Source organism: Lytechinus variegatus, chromosome 6 (genome assembly GCF_018143015.1).
Source record: "Lytechinus variegatus isolate NC3 chromosome 6, Lvar_3.0, whole genome shotgun sequence".
Taxonomy (NCBI): domain Eukaryota; kingdom Metazoa; phylum Echinodermata; class Echinoidea; order Temnopleuroida; family Toxopneustidae; genus Lytechinus; species Lytechinus variegatus.
In genome coordinates this window covers 33,826,004-33,849,611 of record NC_054745.1, presented here as the reverse complement: position 1 = coordinate 33,849,611, position 23,608 = coordinate 33,826,004, and the positions used below count along the sequence as shown (strand labels likewise).

Here is a 23,608-nt window from a genome sequence, read left to right as displayed (position 1 = left end):
AAATCACAAATAGGATAAAAATCCCACTTAACAAATAATTCTAGCGTGAAGCATGAGTAGATTTAAATGAAAAATCTGTTCTGAATATTGAATATTTAAGCATATTTTTTTAATAAAAAGTAATACCAAGTCGATTACATCTGGCTGTCTTGCATGCATTATGCGATATTGTAACAGTGCTGACTTTGAAAACAGCTATTGAAAAATTATTCACAAAAGAAAGCGTTCATATGATAATAAAATAATATTTTCATTGACCCAACATGATCTTTGACCAAAATCATGTGACCTAAGACGTGTTCAAAACATACTTGATAACCGTAATGTGTATGTTTAATGTCTAGATCCATAATTGTTCAAAGTTATAAAACCAATTAGTAATACCCTCAATACGGCCCAATTTTACTGACCCTAAATTACCGTTGGTCCTTATCATGTGACCTGAAACAAACACATGATTTTAATGGATGGATGCTTACTCTTGTGTTCACGTTTCATGAACTAGATCCATAAACTTTTAAAGTTATGACAATTCCACAAATATCCCCAATATTATCAAAGTACGTTGACCCTAAATGACATTTGACCTTGGTCATGTGACCTTAAACTCGCACAGGAAGTTCAGGGATACTCAATTGCTCTATTTCATAAAAGCATACGGCGCCCAGTGTATAGCCTCTTGCTCCCAGGCAGGCAATACCAAAACGGAAATTTAAAATTATTTTGAACGCTTACTGGTTGCATTAGTATTGTGCTATAGTGCGTATAAAAAACCGGGACAGATTTGAAAAGTCTAAAAAAAAATTGTTTCCAATTATAATGTCGACATTTTGATGTTAATATGTGCTCTAGGGTCTTATCATTAGAATGCATTAACAAATTTTTGTTTTGTTCATGCTGGAGGGAACACTTAATGTTTTTTTTTGTCTGGGATTAAAAAGAAGGCTTGCGTCAAAATGGCATATAATAATAACAATAATGATCAGACATCTTGCTTATCAGCTGACTTTTACTCAACTTTTTCATTATCTGTGCCATAATTGTACAATTATGCTGTCATTTTGAATTTACATATTCATTTATTTACATATTCATTTATTTACATATTCATTTATTTACTTAAATTATTATTTTTTCACTTAAACCTCTTTTACCTTTTAATTTTCCTTCATGAGTAAGAAAATAAGACTTTTTGTCAATCCAAGCAAGGACATTTGCATTATTAATTGGGAAAACTTGTAATCATTCTAATCCTTTTAAATGAAACAAATTATAATATGGTACCTTTAAAGACATGAAATCCTTTTTCATTCAAGAGATTATCGATTCCTTGACCAAATTAAATTATATGCTCGAAAGGACAAACGGGAAGGAATTAATGTCTTTTAATTGCATTGGTGTATTGGGTCAATTTTGAAGGAGCTAGATATGTTAGATCTGGTAAAATGTGTTAAAAAATGTGAGCGAACGAAGCGAGTACCCAAATATTCCATTTTTGGTTTATTACAATATAAAATTGTGTGGTAGATTTTGACATAATGTTGAAAAATGATATCATATTCTACTTTCTATCTTTCTTTTTATTTCCTTACCACTTTTTCTTGGTCATGATATTTTTTAATTAAAGGACAAGTCCACCCCAACAAAAACTTAATTTGAATAAAAAGAGAAAAATTCAACAAGCATAGCACTGAAAATTTCATCAAAATCGGATGTAAAATAAGAAAGTTAAGACATTTCAAAGTTTCGCTTCATTTCACAAAAACGGTTGTATGAACGAGCCAGCTACATCCAAATGAGAGAGTTGATGATGTCATTCACTCACTATTTCTTTTGTTTTTTATTGTTTGAAATATGAAATATTTTGATTTTTCCGTCATTGTCATGTGAAATGAAGTTTCATTCCTCCCTGAACACGTGGAATTCCATTATTTTAACACTTTGCGCTTCAGGCAAGGAGGTCCCAATCGTCAAAATCATAAAATTGAAATATTGTATAATTCAAACAATAAAAAACAAAAGAAATATTGATTGAGTGACATCATCAACTCTCTCATTTGGATGTAACTGGCTCGTTCACATAACTATTTTGTTAAAAATAATCGAAAATTTGGAATGTCATTACTTTCTTATTTTACATCCGATTTTAATGAAATCTTCAGCATTGTGCTTGTCTGATTCTTCTCTATTGATTCTAATCAACATTTTTCTCAGGTGGACTTGACCTTTAAAGGGGGGGGGGGTATCATTCCCGAACTTCCGCTCGTCTGTATTGCACTGTTCAAAAGGCACAATAATCTTTGTAGCACACAATGAAAGGATTTAAAAAAAATACACGCACTTCCATACTTCGGTTGAAAAATATGCTTTTGCTTGAAGAAGGAATATTCAAAGCTAAAAGACAACATATGAAAAAGAAACAACAGAACAATTCAAGCAAAACAATTAGACTTATAAATAAATGAATTTTAACAGCATAATTCGAAAATTATGGCAAAGAAAATGGAAAGGTTAAGAGGAAGTCTGCTGATTAGAAGGAAATCCGATCACCATTTTTAGCATTACATGCCGTTTTGGCGCAAGCCTCCTTTTTAATCCTAGACAAAAACATTCCGTGTTCGCTCAAGCATGAACAAAACTTAATTTGTTAATTGTGTTTCAAAGATTAGACCCTAGAACACATATTAACACCAAAATATAGGCATCATAATTTGAGACAAAAATTTCAAAGAATTTTCAAATCTGTCCCGTTTTATTCATATTTTATTTTTATACGCACTGCAAAATTACGAAAAGCAATAGGTACTCTATGCACTGTTTAACCAATACAATTTAAATTTGTCATTATTATGATGACCATATCTAGAATTTATTTTCGTGGGTGCACCGTGGTCTAGTGTTCTGAGTCTCGCCTTTTCAACAGATGGTCGTGGGTTCGAAACCTAGCCATTGCGTGTTTTCCTTCAGCAAGAAATTTATTCACACTGTGCTGAACTCGACCCAGGCGAGATGAATGGGTACCCGGCAGGATTAATTCCTTGAATGCACTGAGCGCCGTTGATGGTAGCTCGAGCCACAGCCGGGGTAATAATAGCAAGCGCTTTGTATCCTCAGACAAAAGCGCTATATCAATCCAGCTATTATTACTATTATTATTAGAAATTAGCCTGAATATATATACATCATATCCTAAGATTTCCAACCCACCCCATGCTTGAAAATGCCTTTTATATAAACAAGAGAATAATACGCAAGGGTGCGTCCGTTTGTATGAAATTTTGATGTAAATTGGATAAATCTTTTTCAATAAAACACATTTTCATCTAAAAATTTCACACCACGAAAATTTTGGGGGCACACATATTGATAGATATCGTAATCGATTGGAACAGTGACATTCGATTTGGTGGGGATTTTGCAAAACTAGATATAGGCTTACTTGTTTTTTAGTAATATATATATATATATATATATATATATATATTGTTTAAGAAATAGATGAAGACAGGGTTGGCACGTCCTAGACGGTGCATTTTAAAAGGTTTTAAAACGCATATTAAAACTAAAACGGCCGTTTTTCACATCAAAAGTGTTTTAAAACACTGCACAGGCTTGAGTGTAGTAAATTTGCAAGGATGGGATTTTAGATGAGTGTTCTTTTTTTCATACTTCCATTTCTGAAGTGGTGTATTACTTTCCTCTAACTTTTAAAACTCTTTCTCAACACCACTCCCCCCCCTTTATTTTGCCTATCTCCATCTCTTTGTCATGGTTCTTTCTTCCAAGTTCAATTATAAATCTGTAAACACGGCAGGGCCACTCCATATCATTCATGGGTATGCAGTTCTGATATTACAACAAGTGCATTTCATACCCCAAGTTTCTAAAAACGTGATTCATGTGTAAAGCCAGAATCTGTATCATTATTTGTACTTTCTGTTAATTCAAATTACTGTCAATAATTTCCATTAAAAAAGGAAGTAAAAAACATTCTTACGCAAATTTTGTTTCTTATAATATGTATTTGGTCCAAGTTCTTCAATAAAAAAAATAGGCGGTTCAAGGGCTTTATTGGCATAATTGATTCAAATGAAATATGTCATTTCTTGATTGATTGAATGAGAGTAAGCTTTGAAACCCCATAGATTACAATATGTTATTTTCTTCCATTTTGAAAATTCTTCTGCTCTCCCTCCCCCCCCCCTTAATTGACAAGATTCACAATAACCCGGAACTACATGTACATATATGAGGAATAATTTTAGTGGGACTTTTTAGGGCATTCAATTTCCATGCTTTAGTATTTTTTTTTTCGGGAAATATGACTTTTTCTGTTGGAAGTATTGTAGTCTTCTCTCACTAAATACTCCAAAAATGTACATGTATTTAAAACGTCAAGAGCTTAATTCAGACTATATAATGTAATTGATTTACGGAAAATTGCATCATTCATTGAAAAAAAGGTTTAAAAACGATTTAAAACGTATTAAAGCATTTTGTTTTTTTAAATGAAAATCGTTTGTTTTTTATTACAACCCTAGATGAAGAGAACAATGATAGGCGTAGCTTAAATCAAGGATCCCCAGAGCTATCTACACTTTGGGAAAAATGTCTCTGCCGGGAAAATGACGCGTGCCCCCAGCTTTGAACGACGGTGCCTTAACCACTAGACCACAGAGACGGGTTAGTGGCTAGGGCGACCACGATCTAATTGGCCGTCAGATTGATTTTCGACACCATACCAAATATAATTTCCTTTGTCATGTTTGTTGGGTATAAGCGGGTTTTTGCACAAAGACAAGCCGCCATGCATCAGCAATATCAAAGCTATTTCCTACATCACAATTGTTTCCAATTGGTAGATAGCTTTGGGGAACCTTGATTTAAGCTATACAAAATAGTTGCCAAAGCTGTAGTACATGTAAAACGTCACACACACTAACACACACACACACATATATATATATATATATAATTCGGAGTTTATTCAGAATTTTTCGCCTGAAGTAATACATATTTCTTTAAGTCTAAGAATATTCAATATGAAAAATCACGTTTGATGATTTTTTATCGCCTTTTTTTTTGGGGGGGGTAGGCCGAAAAACATCCTTTTTTATGAAATGCATAAAAGGTGTGAAGAATGAATTTGATCCAAAAATCATTCCATGAACAAAAAAGATTTAACACAACCTAATTGTTAACTATCTTTTCTATTTATATTTTCCTTCAGATAAGCGAATGTCGTCTGTCTTCTGAGATGACTTCTAGAATGTGGGCATGTCTCAGATCTTTCACCTCACTGAAACATCTTACCATCTCAGAGTCATCTCTCAGTTTCCCTCCATCTCCTCCTGAGCTACCATCGGTCACAACACTATCAGTCAAGGGAAAGACGTCACAGTGCTACGAAGGTCTAATCTCATCGCTCCCTGGTTTGGAAGTTATTGATATCAAGATGGATGATGAGGGAGACATTGCTCGTTACACCGCTGTTCTTCGTCGGACAGCGGGGCAGAAACTCAAACGCATATATCTATATGGTCCGTCATCACGGTCATCACTTTCACGAGAGAGGAGCCTTGTATCGAGAGAGACAATGAGAGGACTTGGTCTGTTCATCAAAAAACACACACAGAAACTGCAGAAGCTCAATCTGAAAAGGGTGAAGTGTACAGATAATGACTTAGTTTACCTTATCGACTGCTGCAGACGTGTGAAGGCGATGAAACGCGTATTGTATGTTCTTGCTTATTAAAATATATTTTGTTGATATAGTTTAAATATCAATCCCATGCGGTTGTTCAATTTACAGTGTTCATAATATGAATAATATTTTCTGTAAATATTTGGATACATCCAAAAAAGAAACGGTTCCATTCTTTTTTTTTAGCCATTAATAGTGTAAGGTACTCTTAGAATTGCCATGAATATGTCAAGTCCTCAAACACATTTTTTGTACTTAAAAATTGGAGTTTGATAGCATTACCTTGTTATTAAAAGTTACTGTTAGCACCATCATGCACATTTGAATTTTACTGCTAGTTCGATTGTAACTCTTGTATAAGCTCCAGTAGCCTACTATCAATAGTATTTCATACCTAACTCGTACTCAATGTGAAATAATCTATTTTTTTATTGTATTAAAAGTGTCCCTTTCATTATTTCTCAATATTTCGTATGTACTTATTTTCTTTTACTACTTCAATAGATGTTACTTCAGTCATATATTTTGTTATAAATATAAAAATTACGTTCCCGATCATCATAAATCCCAAAATGTATCCTGCATTTCAATTTGATTCAAATTTTAAATCATCCCCACCGCAATTTATATCACAGGTACATTATTGCAATAATGAATTTCAACATTGAATAACATTTTGGGGAAGATAAGCCAAACTTATTTGATACTATCACCTATCATCCTGCATTTTTCATACATCAAAGTCAAAGTAAAGATAATAATAATAATAATAATAATAAATATGGTTTATATAGCTTCTTTTCCATTTGGATTAAATGCTCAAGGCGCTTAGAAAAGAGCAACACATAAAAGTAAAGAGAACTATAAAAAGAGAAGTACAAAAAAGGGTAAATCAAAAATTAGGAAAAATGACTGTCTTCAAACCTAGTAAAAGCTCTTATATTATGATATACACATTTTCATTTCGGGAGAGTACACAAATGGTATTCAATCAAACGAAAGTCTTATATACTATTAGCGTTTTAACCTGATTCATACAATACACACACAATAAACACTTTGATACACATTCCCCCATCTTCTTGTGATTTCTTACACCCATCCTTATGTTTCATGATTACAGGCTCTCGTACTGTGGGACGACGGAGAATGGCTGGCTGCAATCTCACCTAAGGCACCTTCACCGTGAAACTTCTGGCGGTCTCGATGTGCATGTTTACCATGTAAGATATACTGCTCTGCTTCTACACTGTGTAATGTCAATGTCACATTAATGCATACCAGATCTAAACTTTAGGGTTAAACAAGACGTATAACGTGTGTGTCTATTGGACGATTATTGTTTGTGATTCATATTGAAAGCAAACACGAAGATGCAATATAAAATATAATAGGCCTATATATAATTGTATTTATTTTACAATTTAACAATACAATCTAGAAAAGGGATCCGAATACACTTTACAGTGGATCGTTTAAACATCTTTGCTTCGGTTTAAAGAAACAAAACCACATTGATTGCTTTTAACTTTAGTAGAAATGCATTTCCCCCCAGATTTTGTGATATTGAGTAATCTGACATCGTCGAATTGCAGCATACGTTTAGACATGTTTAGATTAATGCAGACCAAAAAAAAAAAAACAGCAAGTGCTGCAAGGAAAGAGATGACGTGGTTGAATTTCTAGTGTGCAATTTGTATTTATTTAAAGTGCACCAAAAATAAATACGTATTTTGTTTAGTTTTGCTTAAATATATATGTCGGGCTTCGAAAATAGGGGGGAGCAGATAAAAAAAATCAATCATGACGTCACCGTCTCGAGTCCGGTGACGTCACGGTTAATTTGGTTTTTCTTCTTTTTCCAATTACACATTTTAATTTCTTCACTTTTATCACTTGGTGATATCATACACATATTTTCTAAAAGCTTGAATTGATGCAATATACAGCTTTTTGCCAAAATGTATTTCCCACATATTTCGCGTGGCATTATTATTATAAAAGCATTCAAATTATATAAATCAACTTTTCCTAACATATCAATGAGAGCCTGTTGCACCCACAAATGTACTAATGCCCACAGATGTAATAACACCCACAAATGTAATAACACTTTACCCACAAAAAATGGGTCTGGCGAAAAGACTACTCTTGATTCTCAATTAACTCTAAGCGCATAATTATATTCACAACATGCGCCGTACACGCTTAAAAATGAAATGTTGAATTCACCTTTTACTTGCTGAATTCACCACATTGAATAGGGGCGAGGAGTGACAGCGTGTTAAATGCTGTTTTACCCTTTTTGAAAGTGCTAGGAATACAGCACTTTTAAAGTGCAGGAAAAAACGCTGGATTGTAGCTTTTTTCCGCGCACACGGAACGGGGTTAATTAGCGTGTTAAATGCTGTTTTAGCGTATTAAAAATGTTGAAATTACACCCTTTTGAAAGTGCTGTAAAAGGTGCTGAATTTTGGGCCTTGCTGCTCCTATATAGCCACGCACATACACTCACAATGTACATTTACATACACGCACACACGACACACACCCACACCCACCCAGTGCCTACACCCACACACACGCCCGCACACACCCACGCACACGCACAAACACACTCACACTAATCGAAAACGTACACCACTTTTTTGTTTTTCAAAATACTTTATTAGAGATTTCATTCAAATAAATCATTACATAAAATAAATGCTAAATTTCAATCCAAATACAAATGTTCGTTTCTTTTCACACATGTAACACAGTGTTGAATTATTTACAAGACAAGCATGGAAGAAATATGAAATCACTAAACAAATAATATATTAACAAACACAAACATAAAGCTCCTCCCTATGTCCAACCATTTTATTATTCAATGCAAAATGATCTTTCATTCAAAATAAATGTTCTTTTCTTTTTTGTTATTTTCCTTTATTTCCTATAAAGACCTCCTTTAAATAAATAAAGGGGTAAACAAAGAAAAAAAATGCACATGTACACACATACACATGAAGAAAAACATAACATAACAGAAAATTGCTAAGAACAATTGCCTCAAAATTTGCTGATTCCTTCCCATGACCTTTGACCTTGTGGTGACCTTCAGGTTATAGTATGCAACATCTGTCTACCAAGTTTGGTCACCACTGATCATTTGTGTGCAAAGTTATAGGAGATATATCTTTGCCTGAAACCCATACAAACCAAATAGATTTAGAAAGATGAAATATGTCTATCTTCCTGAGATTTCAAATTATCTCATTAAATATGCAAATTACATGCAAATTTCCCAAGTACATGCAAATTCACAAGTACATGGTATTTACACTACTACTTTAAATGTGCATACAATAACAATATTATAAATTGATTCTGATAGCATATGGTATGTTTAACTATCCTATGTAACCATTTCAGAATTTACATGGCACATAATTATAATATATCAAATTTGAAGTAAATCTGATGATTACTATAAGCATTTAAAAAAAAAACAGACTAGCCCCTGTTAGAGTGACATGTATGAATAAGCTTCAATTGGATTTGTAAGTAAGTGGCTGACACCCAAGGGTTCTTTCTCTATATAATGTCTTCAATTACATATGAAGCGATATGGAGAGTGATTATTGATTTACAATGAGCATCAGTACCAGATCTGGGTATCATTGTATAAAACTTTTTGCCATAAAAAACTCTGGCAAACTGGTACAAAAATTTACGCAACAGACACCTGAAGTGATTATTATTTTATATAAAGTACATTTTTCGCAATCAAACAAATAAACAATTGCTACAAAGTTTTGTCTGCATTATCACATTTACTGATATGCATGCATAACATTTGCTCAAAAACAGGACAGAAAGAGAATTTCCCATTAAAATCAGCAAGAAAAATAGGATATCCCTTCCAAGCAAGAGCTGGGAATAGTGAAAATTCAGATTCTTTCCTCAAAATTTGGAATGGTTTGGATGAGCAATATCATGTGAAATTCTCGGAATAACAGTAATGATGTAACAAACCCTAGGTAAATTCAAATTTAGACATGTAACAATACATGTGTAATTCAGTAATTGAATTACTTCAGTGAACTAGGAGTAACAGCAATGATGTAACAAACCTTAAGTAAATTTAAATTTTAAACATGAAACATTACGTATGTAATTCAGTAAACTTTTGTACAGAATTGTTGAAAAGGCACAAATGAGCAATTCATATGCAATACATTGACAACACAAAGTATAGTAAAGTACATTAATTAATTTCAGATTGGAAATCCTCTTCAGATACAAATGATGATACATAAGTCCTATACAGAGTGTCCCATAAAAACAAGAGTTGGTCTTTCTAATGGTATCAAAGATTGTACCCATATCAGACCGGAAGTGAGCCGAGCATTTTTTATGGGACACCCTGTATACACACTACTACAAATATGGGAAAATTTCCCTGCAGGAGGGAGTATGATATGTTTTCAACAAACAATTTGAGTCATATCATATTGTTAAACTTAAAACAAGCACATAAATCATGTGGTGCTAATCTGGCATCCATCAAGAAATTCAAGCAATATTCATTCAGAATCACTTGTTCAGAAACACTTGTTCTGTTATTTCTAAAATCTTATTTGTATAAACTGGCTAAGACAAAGTCTGTTTAATAATTAATTTCCATTTGAAAGATATATGTCAAACATGTAGCTTTTCCAGATGAATCAGAAAAATACTAAATCAGTAAATAATTGGAAGAAGTATTTATTGCAAATTTGAATAAATTTTGCACAATGTAATTGTAGACAAATCAATGTCTTTCAGATGGAACACAAAAATTGAAGTACTGTAATTCCTGTGATTTTTTGAGAAATGCCCGCTAAAGGTGCGTTCAGATAAAAGGCGACTTTGTGGCGCCACTTTGTGTGCACACATTTTTGTGTACAGTGTCTATGGGATATCAGGAGACAAAAAAATGTCGCCGAGGCAGCACACATTTTGGTTTGCTCCCTGGCTGCAAAAAAAATGCGCGCCAATCAAATTTCTAACAAGTTAGCGCAAAAGCTGTTGCCATGAGACTGATTGCGCAAGTTGTGACAAAATGCTCTCTTATTTGAGAGTTGACGCGTTAATGCACTTTCATTAGCATAAGTGGCGGCACAAAGTCGCTTCATATCTGAACATAAAAAATGTGTGCACACAAAGTCGCCTCATATCTGAACGCACCTTAATAAGTATATCTAATGGATTGTAAATTATTTGAATATCTCACATAGTGCTATCGGAAATCGGGTAAGAAATGGCAAAGTAGCATTTTTAAACATGTGGACAAATGACAGACGAAGGACTGATGGAAGCAGGACAGACAAAGGATGTCACGCCACGGCATAAGTTTATCGGGTCAATATGGGCCAGATAAGCTAACAAAAACCACCTCAAACCTTATGCATGGAAAATTATCAATAATAAATTGATGCATGTCAACCTACTGTAAAAGTGAATATTTTCGCGCGATTAATTTTTCGCGCTCGGCAGAGTGAAGTGCATTCCTATGTTGTTTTAATTTTGCGTACGCACGAAGGCAAGAACTCCCACATAGCAACATCATAAATATTCGCATGTTTTTTTATTTTCGCGCATGTGGTGCGCCGCGCGAAATTCGCGAAAATTTCCACACCACGAAATATACCACTTTTACAGTATTATCTATTTTTTCAGCACACAGACAAGAAACAGGTCACAAAAATATTCATATATTTCTACCATGATACTTCATATAATCGATTGAAGAATGCCTGAGGAAAAAAAACGGGTTTTTTTCTTGCCATTATGTTGATGGTCCAGATTAAAGTCGTCTTTTGGGAATGTAATTTTGATATCGATTTTTTTCAGACGTGACTCCCGCAACACTTACACGGAATGGCTAATATATTATGTAGCATGGCTGATGCTTGCATAATGAAATACATGTACAAACATGCATGTAAAAATTGATGGCATTTCTAAAAAAAAAACTAAAATCCACTCTTATATCCAGTCTATGCCATGGATTTTCTTTGCAGATTTTATGACAAAGTCCAAGGCAAAGACTCCGTACTGTTTGAGTAAATTTGCTCAGGCCTTTAAAAATTTTGTGTGACCAGGGATACATAAGTCACACGATGGTGAAATCAAGAAATTAATTTTGGATGAATCAAGCACCTTTTATTTTAATTTGCTTTCAGTCACATTTTGATAATTTTGTACATATGAGGTGTCATGTTAAATAGAAAAGTCTGAGTTCTAATGAGATCTGTTTTTTCCCCTTCAATAGGGCCTACGATTGTTTTGTATCCTAAAAGTTTAATCAAATTTGAGATTTCTTTGATCCAATGGAATTTCGGCTTACTCACCTTCTATTTTTCTATTTCAACTATGAAGAAAATTTGAATAGTAAGATAAGGATTAAATTGAAGTAAAAGGTCAGAGTTTTTCAAACATGTATAAATCATCAAGTAAATGATCTATTTTGAACCGGTAAAAAAAAAATTCTTTGAAACCCGATTTTGTTTTTCTGGGACACACTGCAACTACACCCTGTAACACTGAGTAATGAAAATATGGAACATTCTGATAGCACTATAATCTACATTAGGATACTAATAGTTCCATGCCAAAGATTCTCCACATCACACCAATGCAGATCAAGGATATTACTTGTTGCTGCTAATGGCCATGATGCTAGACATCAGCTCAGATGCACGAGCTGGGATGACATCCTTCGGCAGACCAACTTCATACACATAATGCTCCAGAAAGGCATAGAATGCCTTCAGTTCTGTGGCATAGTGGATGTTGAATACAAAGTGTAACTTGAACATGACATCCACAGCTGATGTAACATCTCCTCCGCAAGGGATTGCCCGCTCATCAATGATGACAAAGAACTGGGTTGGTAGACGACGACTCCCTATTCCAAGCAGGTACGGCTGGCTTCTCTTGAGGTTTCCTTCCTTGCGCTGCTCTCTGGTGAAGGATTCGATGCTGGTACCAGGCTGAAAGAGAATGGAGAATGGCAGTGTGTTGGTATTGGCAGGTTCAACAAATTAACCCTAGCCCGGGCTTTTATGAAGTTGCATGAAATTGGGGCGGCACCCCCCCCCCCCCCGATCTCGGCCATGGAGCGCGCGATTGACGCAAAAATTGGCACACACGTAGAGTCTGATGTAAACTGTAAGAATATGTAGTAAAATTTTGAAACAATTATAACTTTTAATTTATCAATTAATTATACAAATTTACACATAAAATCATATTTTTGTCTATAATTCTAATAAAAAAGGTTATTGGAGCTAATCTTTGGTCAAAATATTCCTTTTAACATTTCTAACTATTATCTGACAAAAAATTGTCACATTGAAATTAATTTCTTATGTTTATTGTTTATAAATTTCTTACCAAGGTTGCAATTCCAATAGAAACCAGTAGACACCAGTGAGGACATTTTACTTACAGTTAGAACCAGGAGACTCTACTGGTTTGAAGAAGAGTGTCAAAATTACAGAGTCACGCCAATAGAAACCATCAGAATCAACTGGACTGAAGACCAGTAAAAAACATCAAAAACCAGCAAAGACTATGTGGTTGATATCAAGGGTACAAAATCAGAGTAAATCCGTAAGAATCCAATCAAAACCAGAGTAGTCTACTAGTTTTAAAAAGGGCTGTATTACCAGTAGAAACCAATTATAACCAATACTGGTTTGAAGAAGAGTGTCAAAATTACAGAGTCACGCCAATAGAAACCATCAGAATCAACTGGACTGAAGACCAGTAAAAAACATCAAAAACCAGCAAAGACTATGTGGTTGATATCAAGGGTACAAAATCAGAGTAAATCCGTAAGAACCCAATCAAAACCAGAGTAGTCTACTAGTTTTAAAAAGGGCTGTATTACCAGTAGAAACCAATTATAACCAATACTGGTTTGAAGAAGAGTGTCAAAATTACAGAGTCACGCCAATAGAAACCATATTTCAACGGGATTAAAGATCAGTAAACACCAATAAAAAAACAGCAGAATCTATGTGGTTGATATGGAGGGTATAAAATTAGAGTCATTCCGTAAAAAATCAATAGAAACCAGAATAGTCTATACTGGTTTGTAAAAGAGCTGTATTGCCTGTAGAAACCAGTAGAAACCAGGAGACTCTACTGGTTTGAAGAAGATTGTCAAAATACAGAATCAAACCAATAGAAACCATTAGATTTATTGAAGACCAGTAAAAACTATCAAAAATCCAGCAGAGGCTATGTGGTTTTTATCAAGGGTATGAAATCAAAGTAAAGCCATAAGAAATCAATAGAAACCAGAATTCTCTATACTGGGTTTGAAAAGGGCTTTATTACAAATAGAAACCAATAAGAACCAGGGGTGGTATTCTGTAACTCTGTCATAACTTTTGTCATAAATTTTGTCATTTCTCTCCGAGATGTGACACCGCTATGATTGTCACAAATCGGTATTCTGAACATTGTCTTTTCCCTGTCATATCTCTCAAAGTTCCCGCCCATCTTTTCGGAAGCAATCCAATCAAAATCATCGTTAGTTCCCAGTGGGAGCCCTTCTAGCCAATATGAATGCCCCGTGACAGGTAGGGGATATCCCCAATTCTGTTTCTGGCATCGCGCAACTACGCGAATATTGATGCGCTTAATTACAAAGAGAGACAGGGAACTGTGAAGGATTTTAGAGGAGAAGTAGAAAAATAAGGAAAACAGAGAAAAAAGGGAGAAATTAATATGTAGGGCCTAACTAATTGTAGCATGACAAAATAATTCTAAAAATTGTCGTGGATGATGAGTGAAACTTATGCCACAATCTAATCTAAATGATATCGTTGAATGCTTGACATTCAGTCGGCAGGGTATCGGGATATTTGGTACTAAAAGATATGACAAAATTTATGACTGCTACCCCCTGTCATAACTTTTGTCATTTCTTTTGCTTGTATAAAAGGATTACGCGCATCAAAGCTGCGTATTTTTGGTGCGCGCCAAAGAGATAAGACAAAATTTATGACAATTTTTGTGACAAAAGTTATGACATCCACCAGAATACCGATTTTGTCATATCTCTGAGAAAAGATAAAATATGGAGATAAGACAATGTTCAGAATACCGCCCCAGGAGTCTATACTGGTTTAAGGAAGGGTTCAAAATACAAAGTCAATCCAATAAAAACAATTCGATTCAACTGGACTGAAGACCTGCAAAATTCATCAAAACCAGCAGTCTATACAGTATGTATTCAAAATAAATGAAGAGTCTAACTGGTTCTAGAAACCCAGATAAAACTGATAGCAAATATACTAGTTGAAACCACTGTATCATCAATTGGCGCATATGCTTAGTGGAAAAGATACCAATTGAAACAAGTTTCTCCGATTGCCACAAACTTTGTGCCAACTTGGTCTTTCCATTATGTTTTTGCAATGCCATCTGTTAATGGAAACGGAAATTTTTCCCTAATACCCTTGGTCCAGTTCAATACCATGCGCAATTAATTTTTTCCCCACTTGTCCACTGGCTCCAGTTGGAAACCAGTAGAATACCAGTTGAGACCAATAGAAACCAGTTAATTTGCATAATTATTACTGGGTGCTTGTGTATTCATGTTTTCATATAATTTATTTAAATTTGCAGTACATTTATTCATTGTTGATGATTTAGTGTAGTGCAAAACGTTCACCAAATACAAAGATGGGTCAACAAATGATTACTAGAACAATCCATTCACTGGTATCAATTACAGGTAATTAAACAGTAATTAAAGAAACACTAACCAGGAACTAAAATATGCTCATTTAAGTAATGATTTTTACAAGTATATGGACAATGCCCTCACATTTCAAAAATATGCAAGGTCTCCAACTTTCCATTGCACATTGGAAGTATTGCAGACACACCAGAGTAACTTTGTTGCTATTGCCACTGATTTTTTTCATTAAAAATTGCAATTAAACTCTACATTGAAATCATACCGGTCTTGTCACCAGGAAGTACTGCACTGCATCAGCCAAAGATGTCCTTTTCGCTGCATTAGATGGAAGGAGGTACACAGCACCAAGAAAGGCAAAGAGTGACATCTCTCCTAAGTATGATAAAACACATTAGGTAAATTCCTCATTAGCCATGGACTCAGAGTTAAGTTTTCAAAAAACTAGGATGTCAACTCTCATTGACGCTTTCATCAAACACATCTGTTGTAATCCCCTGGAAGTTAATCTTTTCACAGACTACAGGAACAATGACAGCTACCCAAGATTACATTGACAGTTACATGTAACTCTAAGATCATGATCTAACATTTGCCCTTGTCTTTTTGATCTGGAAGAAGGTATACAATAAGCACATGAAATTTTACATTTTCAACATTTCGACATCTCTACAATTTAGTCATGAAGTCAGAATTCCATGTTTGACTGATTTGTAAACAATTGGCCAATCCATTTCTCTGTAGTGCATAATACATAAATTTCCTCCTTTAACGAAATGCACACTGACATCCAGATTTTTTTTTTTTGGTTGCTGATCTGCTAGCTTCCTGCCAACTTACGAGAACGGTGCGCTTATGATTTAACATGACCAATTGGTTCATATATAAGTTGCATTTTTCGTCAATTTTGAATAAATTTGCATAATTAATGAATTTCAGGATTCCGTGTAGAAGTTTGAAAGCCCTCACCATGCCCTATCAGATGAAGCAATCGGAATCAAAATCCGATGTGAAATGGAGAAGTAGCATTTTTCGTTAATTTTGAATAAATTTGCATAAATTTGCATAATGAATGAATTTCACGATTCTGTGTAGAAGTTTTGAAGCCTCACCATGCCCTATCAGATAAAACAAGCAGAATCAAAATCGGCCAAGAAATGAAGAAGTAGCATTTTCTAACATTTGAGCACACACGGACAGACGGACGCACGTACGCACGCACACACGAACGGCGGGGACAACAATGCCTTATCTTGAACACCTGTTCTGAATTTTTTTTCTGTCCATGCATGCTATCCTATATCACAAAATACTGAAAGTATGACTTTTTTGTAAACAACTACAATGCATAAAACTTACAACTGCTGGTGTATCCTGAAATCTAGGATAGCGTTCCAGGATTTGTGTGACACTTGGCAGACTCTCTGCGATGTAGTTTCGCCGATTCTGAAACGTCTTCGTCATTGCCTGTAAGACATCTTCTATGGAGTCAGCACTGGCACGTTTCAGAAACAGAACTAACTCCTCCTCCTCCTCGGTGCTTACTGCCTCCATCTGCTGATAGGTGCGCTTGTTTCCCTCCTTCTTGGGAGCTCTTGCTAAGCCTGTGTATTTAACGGTCCGCGGGCGCTGAAGACGGTCACGTGGTAGACTTCGCCGCATGGTATTGAGCTTGCTACTAAGATAGCCTCTAGAAGAATCTGATTCATCATACCAGATGTCATCCATAAATAAAAAAAACAGGGGATATAAAGATTAACATCGAAACATGTTTTGGCTATAAATTTTTATACAATAGGGAGCAATGGGATTGTGAATTAAACAAAAAAATAAATTAATAAATAGTGCTCTATAAAGGAGGTTACCAAATAAGATGTTAAAAATGGGACATGAAAATCAAAGAAGAAATGCATATAGACATTCAACCAAACATCTCATTCTCAGGTAAATGAGCACCAGGATTGTGAATAGGAAAGAGAATTTTAAATAGTGAGATATATGAAGAATATTAGCAAATCAGATGTCAATGATGGAACATGGAAATCAAAGAATAAATGCATCTACATACAACCACCCATCTCCTGAAAAAGAGACACCAGGATTGTACATAGTAACCACCCATTCTCAAGTAAAGGAACACCATGATTGTGAATAGGAAAAGAAAATCTAGTGAGATATATGAGGAACGTAAGCAAATCAGATGTTAAAGATGGAACATGGAAATCAAAGAATAAATGAATCTAAATTCAACCACACATCTCCTGAAAAAGAGACACCAGGATCGTACATAGTAACCACCCATTGTCAAGTTAAGGAGCTCCAGGATTGTGAATAGGAAAAGAAAATCTAGTGAGATATATGAAGAATGTAAGCAAATCAGATGTTAAAGATGGAAATGGAAATGAAAGAATAAATGAATCTACATTCAACCACCCATCTCCTGAAAAAGAGACACCAGGATCGTACATAGTAACCACCCATTCTCAAGTTAAGGAGCACCAGGATTGTGAATAGGAAAATAAAATCTAGTGAGATATATGAGGAATGTTAGCAAATCAGATGTTTAAGATGGGACATGGAAATCAAAGAATAAATGATTCTACATTCAACCACCCATCTCCTGAAAAAGAGACACCAGGATCGTACATATTAACCACCCATTCTCAAGTTAAGGAGCACCAGGATTGTGAATAGGAAAAGAAAATCTAGTGAGATATATGAAGAATGTAAGCAAATCAGATGTTAAAGATGGAAAATGGAAATCAAAGAATAAATGAATCTAAATTCAACAACCCATCTCCTGAAAAAGAGACACCAGGATCGTACATAGTAACCACCCATTCTCAAGTTAAGGAGCACCAGGATTGTGAATAGGAAAAGAAAATCTAGTGAGATATATGAGGAATGTTAGCAAATCAGATGTTTAAGATGGAACATGGAAATCAAAGAATAAATGAATCTGCATTTAACCACCCATCTCCTGAACAAGAGACACCAGGATCGTACACAGTAACCACCCATTCTCCAGTAACGGAGCACCAGGATTGTGAATAGAAAAGAAACTTTTATGAGATATATACATGTACATGTATGTATATACTGTATATATGAAGGATGTTAATTAACAAATTACATTTTAATGATGGGACACAGAATAAAAAAAAGAAATGGATCGACATTTAAGGGGGTACTTCACTTTGAAAATTAGAAAAAAATAGATTTTCTCTTTTTAAGTCTTATTTCAAAGAGCTACTCTTCCTCCATAATTTGATATATAATTTGCCCCATATGTGTGAAAATTACAACACTTACATATGGCCTCCTTGACGATGTAGACCTCAGGCTAGGATAAGCTTCTATGATTGACTTGGCAACAGCAATCTTTTGCTCTTTTGTGGGATAGCTGTATATGCACGAAATGGGAGGGAAATCAGAAATATGTAAATGCACACGTCAACACCATTATTCCTTCAAATTGTAGAAGTATTCCCCTTACCAGGATTTTTGTGGAAATATGAACTACCGATGATGACACTATGACAAGAACTCTTGTGATGTCTTGCACAAAGTTACAAATCAGCACAAGTATAAAATTTTGTTGCTTAAATGCTGAGGAAGCAGTTTGCTCTACAAAGTTTTGGTAAATTGTGGCTACTATGACATGGCTTTGTCCAATAATGTTTTCCACAACTATACATACAGGTGTGGAATCATATCAAGGTGTAATTTTTTTGTCATTGTGTACAATCCAATGCTGTTTCAACATTTTGGAAGTGGTTCACTCCACAAGAAACTTATGAAAACAAGTAGTTACTATGGAAATCCTTTGTCTGGTAAACACAAAGAATGTCTTGGATAACTATCACCATGACAAAGTACCATATTTGAAATTGTTTTCATGAAATATTATGGAAGTTCACTTCACAAGACTTAAGTAATACTGTGATTACCATCATGATAATGGATTGTTTTGACAAACCTAAAAACATCTACAGTACATCTCAATGTCATCATTTACCCAAGTTCCATTTAAATTTGCAGTGTATACAATCCTGTTCCATTGATATTTCAATCAAATTCTGATTGCATGGTACTTTTCATTATAGTGAATGACACACATAACTATGAGTGTAGTATGGGAAGTTGTACCTCACAAATATCTCACTTTCCTTGTTAGCCTTAACTGTACTCCCTATAAAAGGCATTTGGTTGGAGAATGATGGTGCATAATTGCACAAATTACATTGTGTTATAAACTTTTTTTTTGTGAGTCTGTATAAGTCCCAATAAATTCATTACTTACTAGGAATAAAGTTTAACCATCTCGGCAGCAACTATTGTAGTCAATAACTGACGGGTCTCTGATATTCTAATTCGATGACAGAACCCCGAGGATGGTTGCTCACAAGGCTCTTCACATCAAAACCCTAAGTTGAAGGAGAACACAAGAAACAATTTGTGCTTACCTGTACAGTGTATACGAAGCATGCCTGAGAGCACAAACAGTCTATTAATTAATAGTCCACACAGACAAGATAAGGTACTTGTAGTCATCTACGTAGTATAAATCAATTGCATGAATTTTATGAATTTTACTATAAAAATTTATTCTTTTTCCCGGAATATTTTTTTTAGGAATTAAAAAATCCGGAAAACTGGCATCTCTGCAGCTCGACTAAATATTTGAAAAGTTGCAAGGATTCTTTCTTGATAATGCAAAAATGTCCCTTTTCACCCTGGTCTCCCCTTAAAGGGATTAACACTTCCTCACTTCAATTAATAACAAAGAGAAGATTGGCATTCATATTGGTCCTGGAAATCAAGTTTATTGTTATAAAATCAATACTTGTCGTACTAGAACTTTCGTAGCCATGATTTCAGATTTATTACAGAAAAATATAGCATAAGGCTAATGAAACTCGATTCTGAGTTTTCCGCCACATCATTTTCAAGATTTTGCAATATTTCATTTTATTTCGCAACATTCCATATTTCCATTTTTGTGACCACTAAAATGCACTTTGTTCACTCCATCCACACATTCCAAGCTTTTTCTTTATTTTAATGCATAGATCTAGATCTATGTGAAAACTCTCATTGATTTGGTTGGCAAATTAATTTCAAATTTCAAAATTGTAATCCCCTCCACGTTTCTAAAGAGAAGTATTAATACTACGTGGCAGATTTTCAAAATTAAAAAAAAAAATCAATATTTAGGTCTACTCATTTCAACATGTTTCCTGCTGTGCTGGAAAACCATTCTGGTACTGTTGTGGTAGGCCTAGATCTAGTTGATTTTGATCAAACCATTACTGTTACTGTTAGCATTGGTGCGCTTGCCTAAAAAATGTAAAACGGTAGGCCTAAAATAAATCTAATGGGTAAAAAAAAATTGTTATTTTCTTTTTCAGCTAACCTAGCACACAAAATGCATCTGAAAGCTGCACGACTGGCCGTATCGGTTAACAGGAGCCGGGACAGGAACACCCGCGCGTGTGAATTGCCTGAGCCGATGTGTTGTTAAGTTAGACCCTGGGTTAGACTTAGAGTAACTTAGACCTTCCAACTTTGGCACGATTTGCATTTTAGATAGTTGATGGTACATAAATTGACAGTGGATTTATAAAATAGTAATAGTTTACCCTTGAAAATAAAGAAGAAATGGGTTGGGAGACTGATCTGCAGGCACAAGGATCTGAACTATTAAGTGCAAGGTTTCACTTTGAAAATTTGTTACACCAAATCTAATTTAGATATGAACATTATACAGTACATACGTACATGTAGTAATGCAAACAAACTGTGCACAAGTTCCGCAGAGTGGTTTCAAGATAAATGTTAAGACACCCACAAAACACTAGTTTGAGACTTTTACAGTGCGTCCCAGAATAAACGAAACCGAGATTTAGCGATCATTTATCATAACTTAATCATAAATAGAATAGACAAATGACCTACCAATTTAAAGCTTAGAATCTCCACTTTCATCTGATATTACTTAGGTTATTTCTTATTCACGCATGAGTGAGCAAAAAAAAATTTGAAGAAAGGATACCAAAAACTCATTTGGGGGGGTTATCTGGGTTTCAAAAAGAAAACCACATTTCTGAAAAGTTCAATATCTGCTCTTTAATTTGGTACAAAAAATTACAAAAAATGGTCAAGAAATAAAAAAGTTCTGTTCATTTGAAATAAGGCTTGTATTTCCATAATTTCATGAGATAAACGTGTTTTCACCGGTTTCCCACAGAACCTTTCGCATGGTGAACAAAAGATTTAATGCATGGCTGATCGTCAACAAAACAGAGTGTCGAGAGACTTTGAAAGCCATCCTGGAGAACTTCTTCATTTTATGAAATTATTGAAATTCAAGCCTTATTTCAAATGACCAGAACTTTGTTATTTCGTGACCATTTTCTGTAATTTAGGTATCAAATTAAATAGGAGATATTGAACTTTTCAAAAAAGTGGTTTTCTTTTTGAAACCCAGATACCCCTCGCCAAATGAGTTTTTGATAACCTTTCTTCAAATTGCATTTGCTCACTAATGCATGAATGAGAAATAATCCAAGTAATATCAGATGAAAGAAGAGATTCTAAGCTTTAAATTGGTAGGTCATTTGTCTATTTTCTTTATGATTAAGTAATGATAAATGATCGCTAAACCTCGGTTTCGTTTTTTTCTGGGACGCACTGTATAACCTAAATATATTACCAAATTTAAAATCAATGATACCTTTAACTCGCAGTGGTGTAGATTTCTAAAGATTGGAGTATCACTTACCAGATTCCCGAAGATTAAGCAGGATAACATCAGCTTCGCTTGAAATTTTGCCGTGGATCGCAGCAAGGGACGCTTTTGATGACGCTTAAGCCAATGACGTCACATGTAACGTGGACCAATCAGTTTATTCGTGTGACCCAGCACTTTTAAATTGCCTAATCCAGCAAACTTGTGAAAGTGTTAAATCAACGCATTCACCGTGCGTGACATATCCCAGCCATTTCTTTAGCGTTATAAGTGCTAAAGTAGCGTTTTCCTTTTTCAGCACGTTTGAAAACGCTCGATTCAACATTTGATTTTTAAGCGTGTATAAGTTAAAACAACAACAAAGACATTTATTCCACCAATTTGAATTAACTGGGTCTGGAGAAAAGACTAAGCTCGAATCTCATCTTTATTCCACCTTATTATCATTATCGTATCTTTGTTTGAATTTATATTATATTTTTTTAATAACCGGGTCTGAAAAAAGACTGGACTTATGACTTTTTAAACAACCGGGTCTGGACAAAAGACTTTGGACTTTTACTTTAATTATTGAATTAACCGGGTCTGGAAAAAAGATTTTGCATTATTGTGCTATATGAATGCATATACTTTAGGGTTTTAGTTTTTAGTTACCGGGTCTGGAGAAAAGACTATGCTTGATTCTCAATGCACTTATAGCGCATAATTATATTTACAATATGCGCCGTATAAGTTAAAACAACAACAAAGACATCAATTCCACCAGTTTTAACTAACTGGGTCTGGAGAAAAGACTAAGCTCGATTCTCATTTTTATTCCACTGGAATATTATCGAATCTTAGTTTGAACTAATATTATAATTTTTTTTAATAACAGGGTCTGAAAAAAGACGGGACTTATGATTTTTTCAACAACCGGGTCTGGACAATAGACCTTGGACTTATATGATAATTTTTGAATAAACCGAGTCTGGAAAAAAGACTTTGCACTTCTGTGCTATATAAACGTATTACTATATAATTTTAGGTTAGAACGGATTCGCCCAAAATCCCTTCAAATTTATTACACTTGTGGGCGATCAAAAAAAAATACATTTGTGGGTAAAGTGCATTATTACATTTGTGGGTTAAAATGTTACATTTGTGGGTAAAGTGTTATTACATTTGTGGGCGTTATTACATTTGTGGGTAGTGTAATTACATTTTTGGGTGTAGCAGAGCCCCAAGCCAGGCAATTCCCCCCCCCCCAAAAAAAAAAAAAAAAAAAAAAACATAGGTTGGCTATTTTTTGACAAAGTTTTCTATCGCACAAAATTGTCAGTCAGATCTTCCTCTTTAAAAAGCATGAAAATTAGCGTTCCCGTGCTCACTAGTTTCTGCTAGCTTCCATTGGTTGGCAGTACTCATT

The 23,608-nt window shown here is 34.6% G+C and overlaps 2 protein-coding genes across 2 annotated transcripts in view; one reads left to right on the top strand and one right to left on the bottom strand.

Annotated features, from left to right (window-relative positions):
* The window catches only part of LOC121417741, a 53,709-nt gene extending 46,816 nt beyond the window's left edge, over positions 1-6,893 (top strand). Inside the window, exons 9-10 of the mRNA XM_041611474.1 lie at positions 5,231-5,731; positions 6,828-6,893. Coding sequence (XP_041467408.1) covers positions 5,231-5,731; positions 6,828-6,893 — 567 coding nt within the window. The remainder of the gene's footprint in view (positions 1-5,230; positions 5,732-6,827) is intronic.
* A 5,280-nt stretch (positions 6,894-12,173) lies between these two features.
* On the bottom strand, positions 12,174-15,819 carry LOC121417392. The gene is made up of 2 exons (XM_041611081.1): positions 15,715-15,819; positions 12,174-12,726 (listed from the first exon to the last, which is right to left on the bottom strand). The coding sequence occupies exons 1-2, from the start codon at positions 15,817-15,819 to the stop codon at positions 12,385-12,387; spliced, it is 447 nt and encodes a 148-aa protein (XP_041467015.1). The 3' UTR covers positions 12,174-12,384.
* Between the last annotated feature and the right edge of the window lie 7,789 nt (positions 15,820-23,608).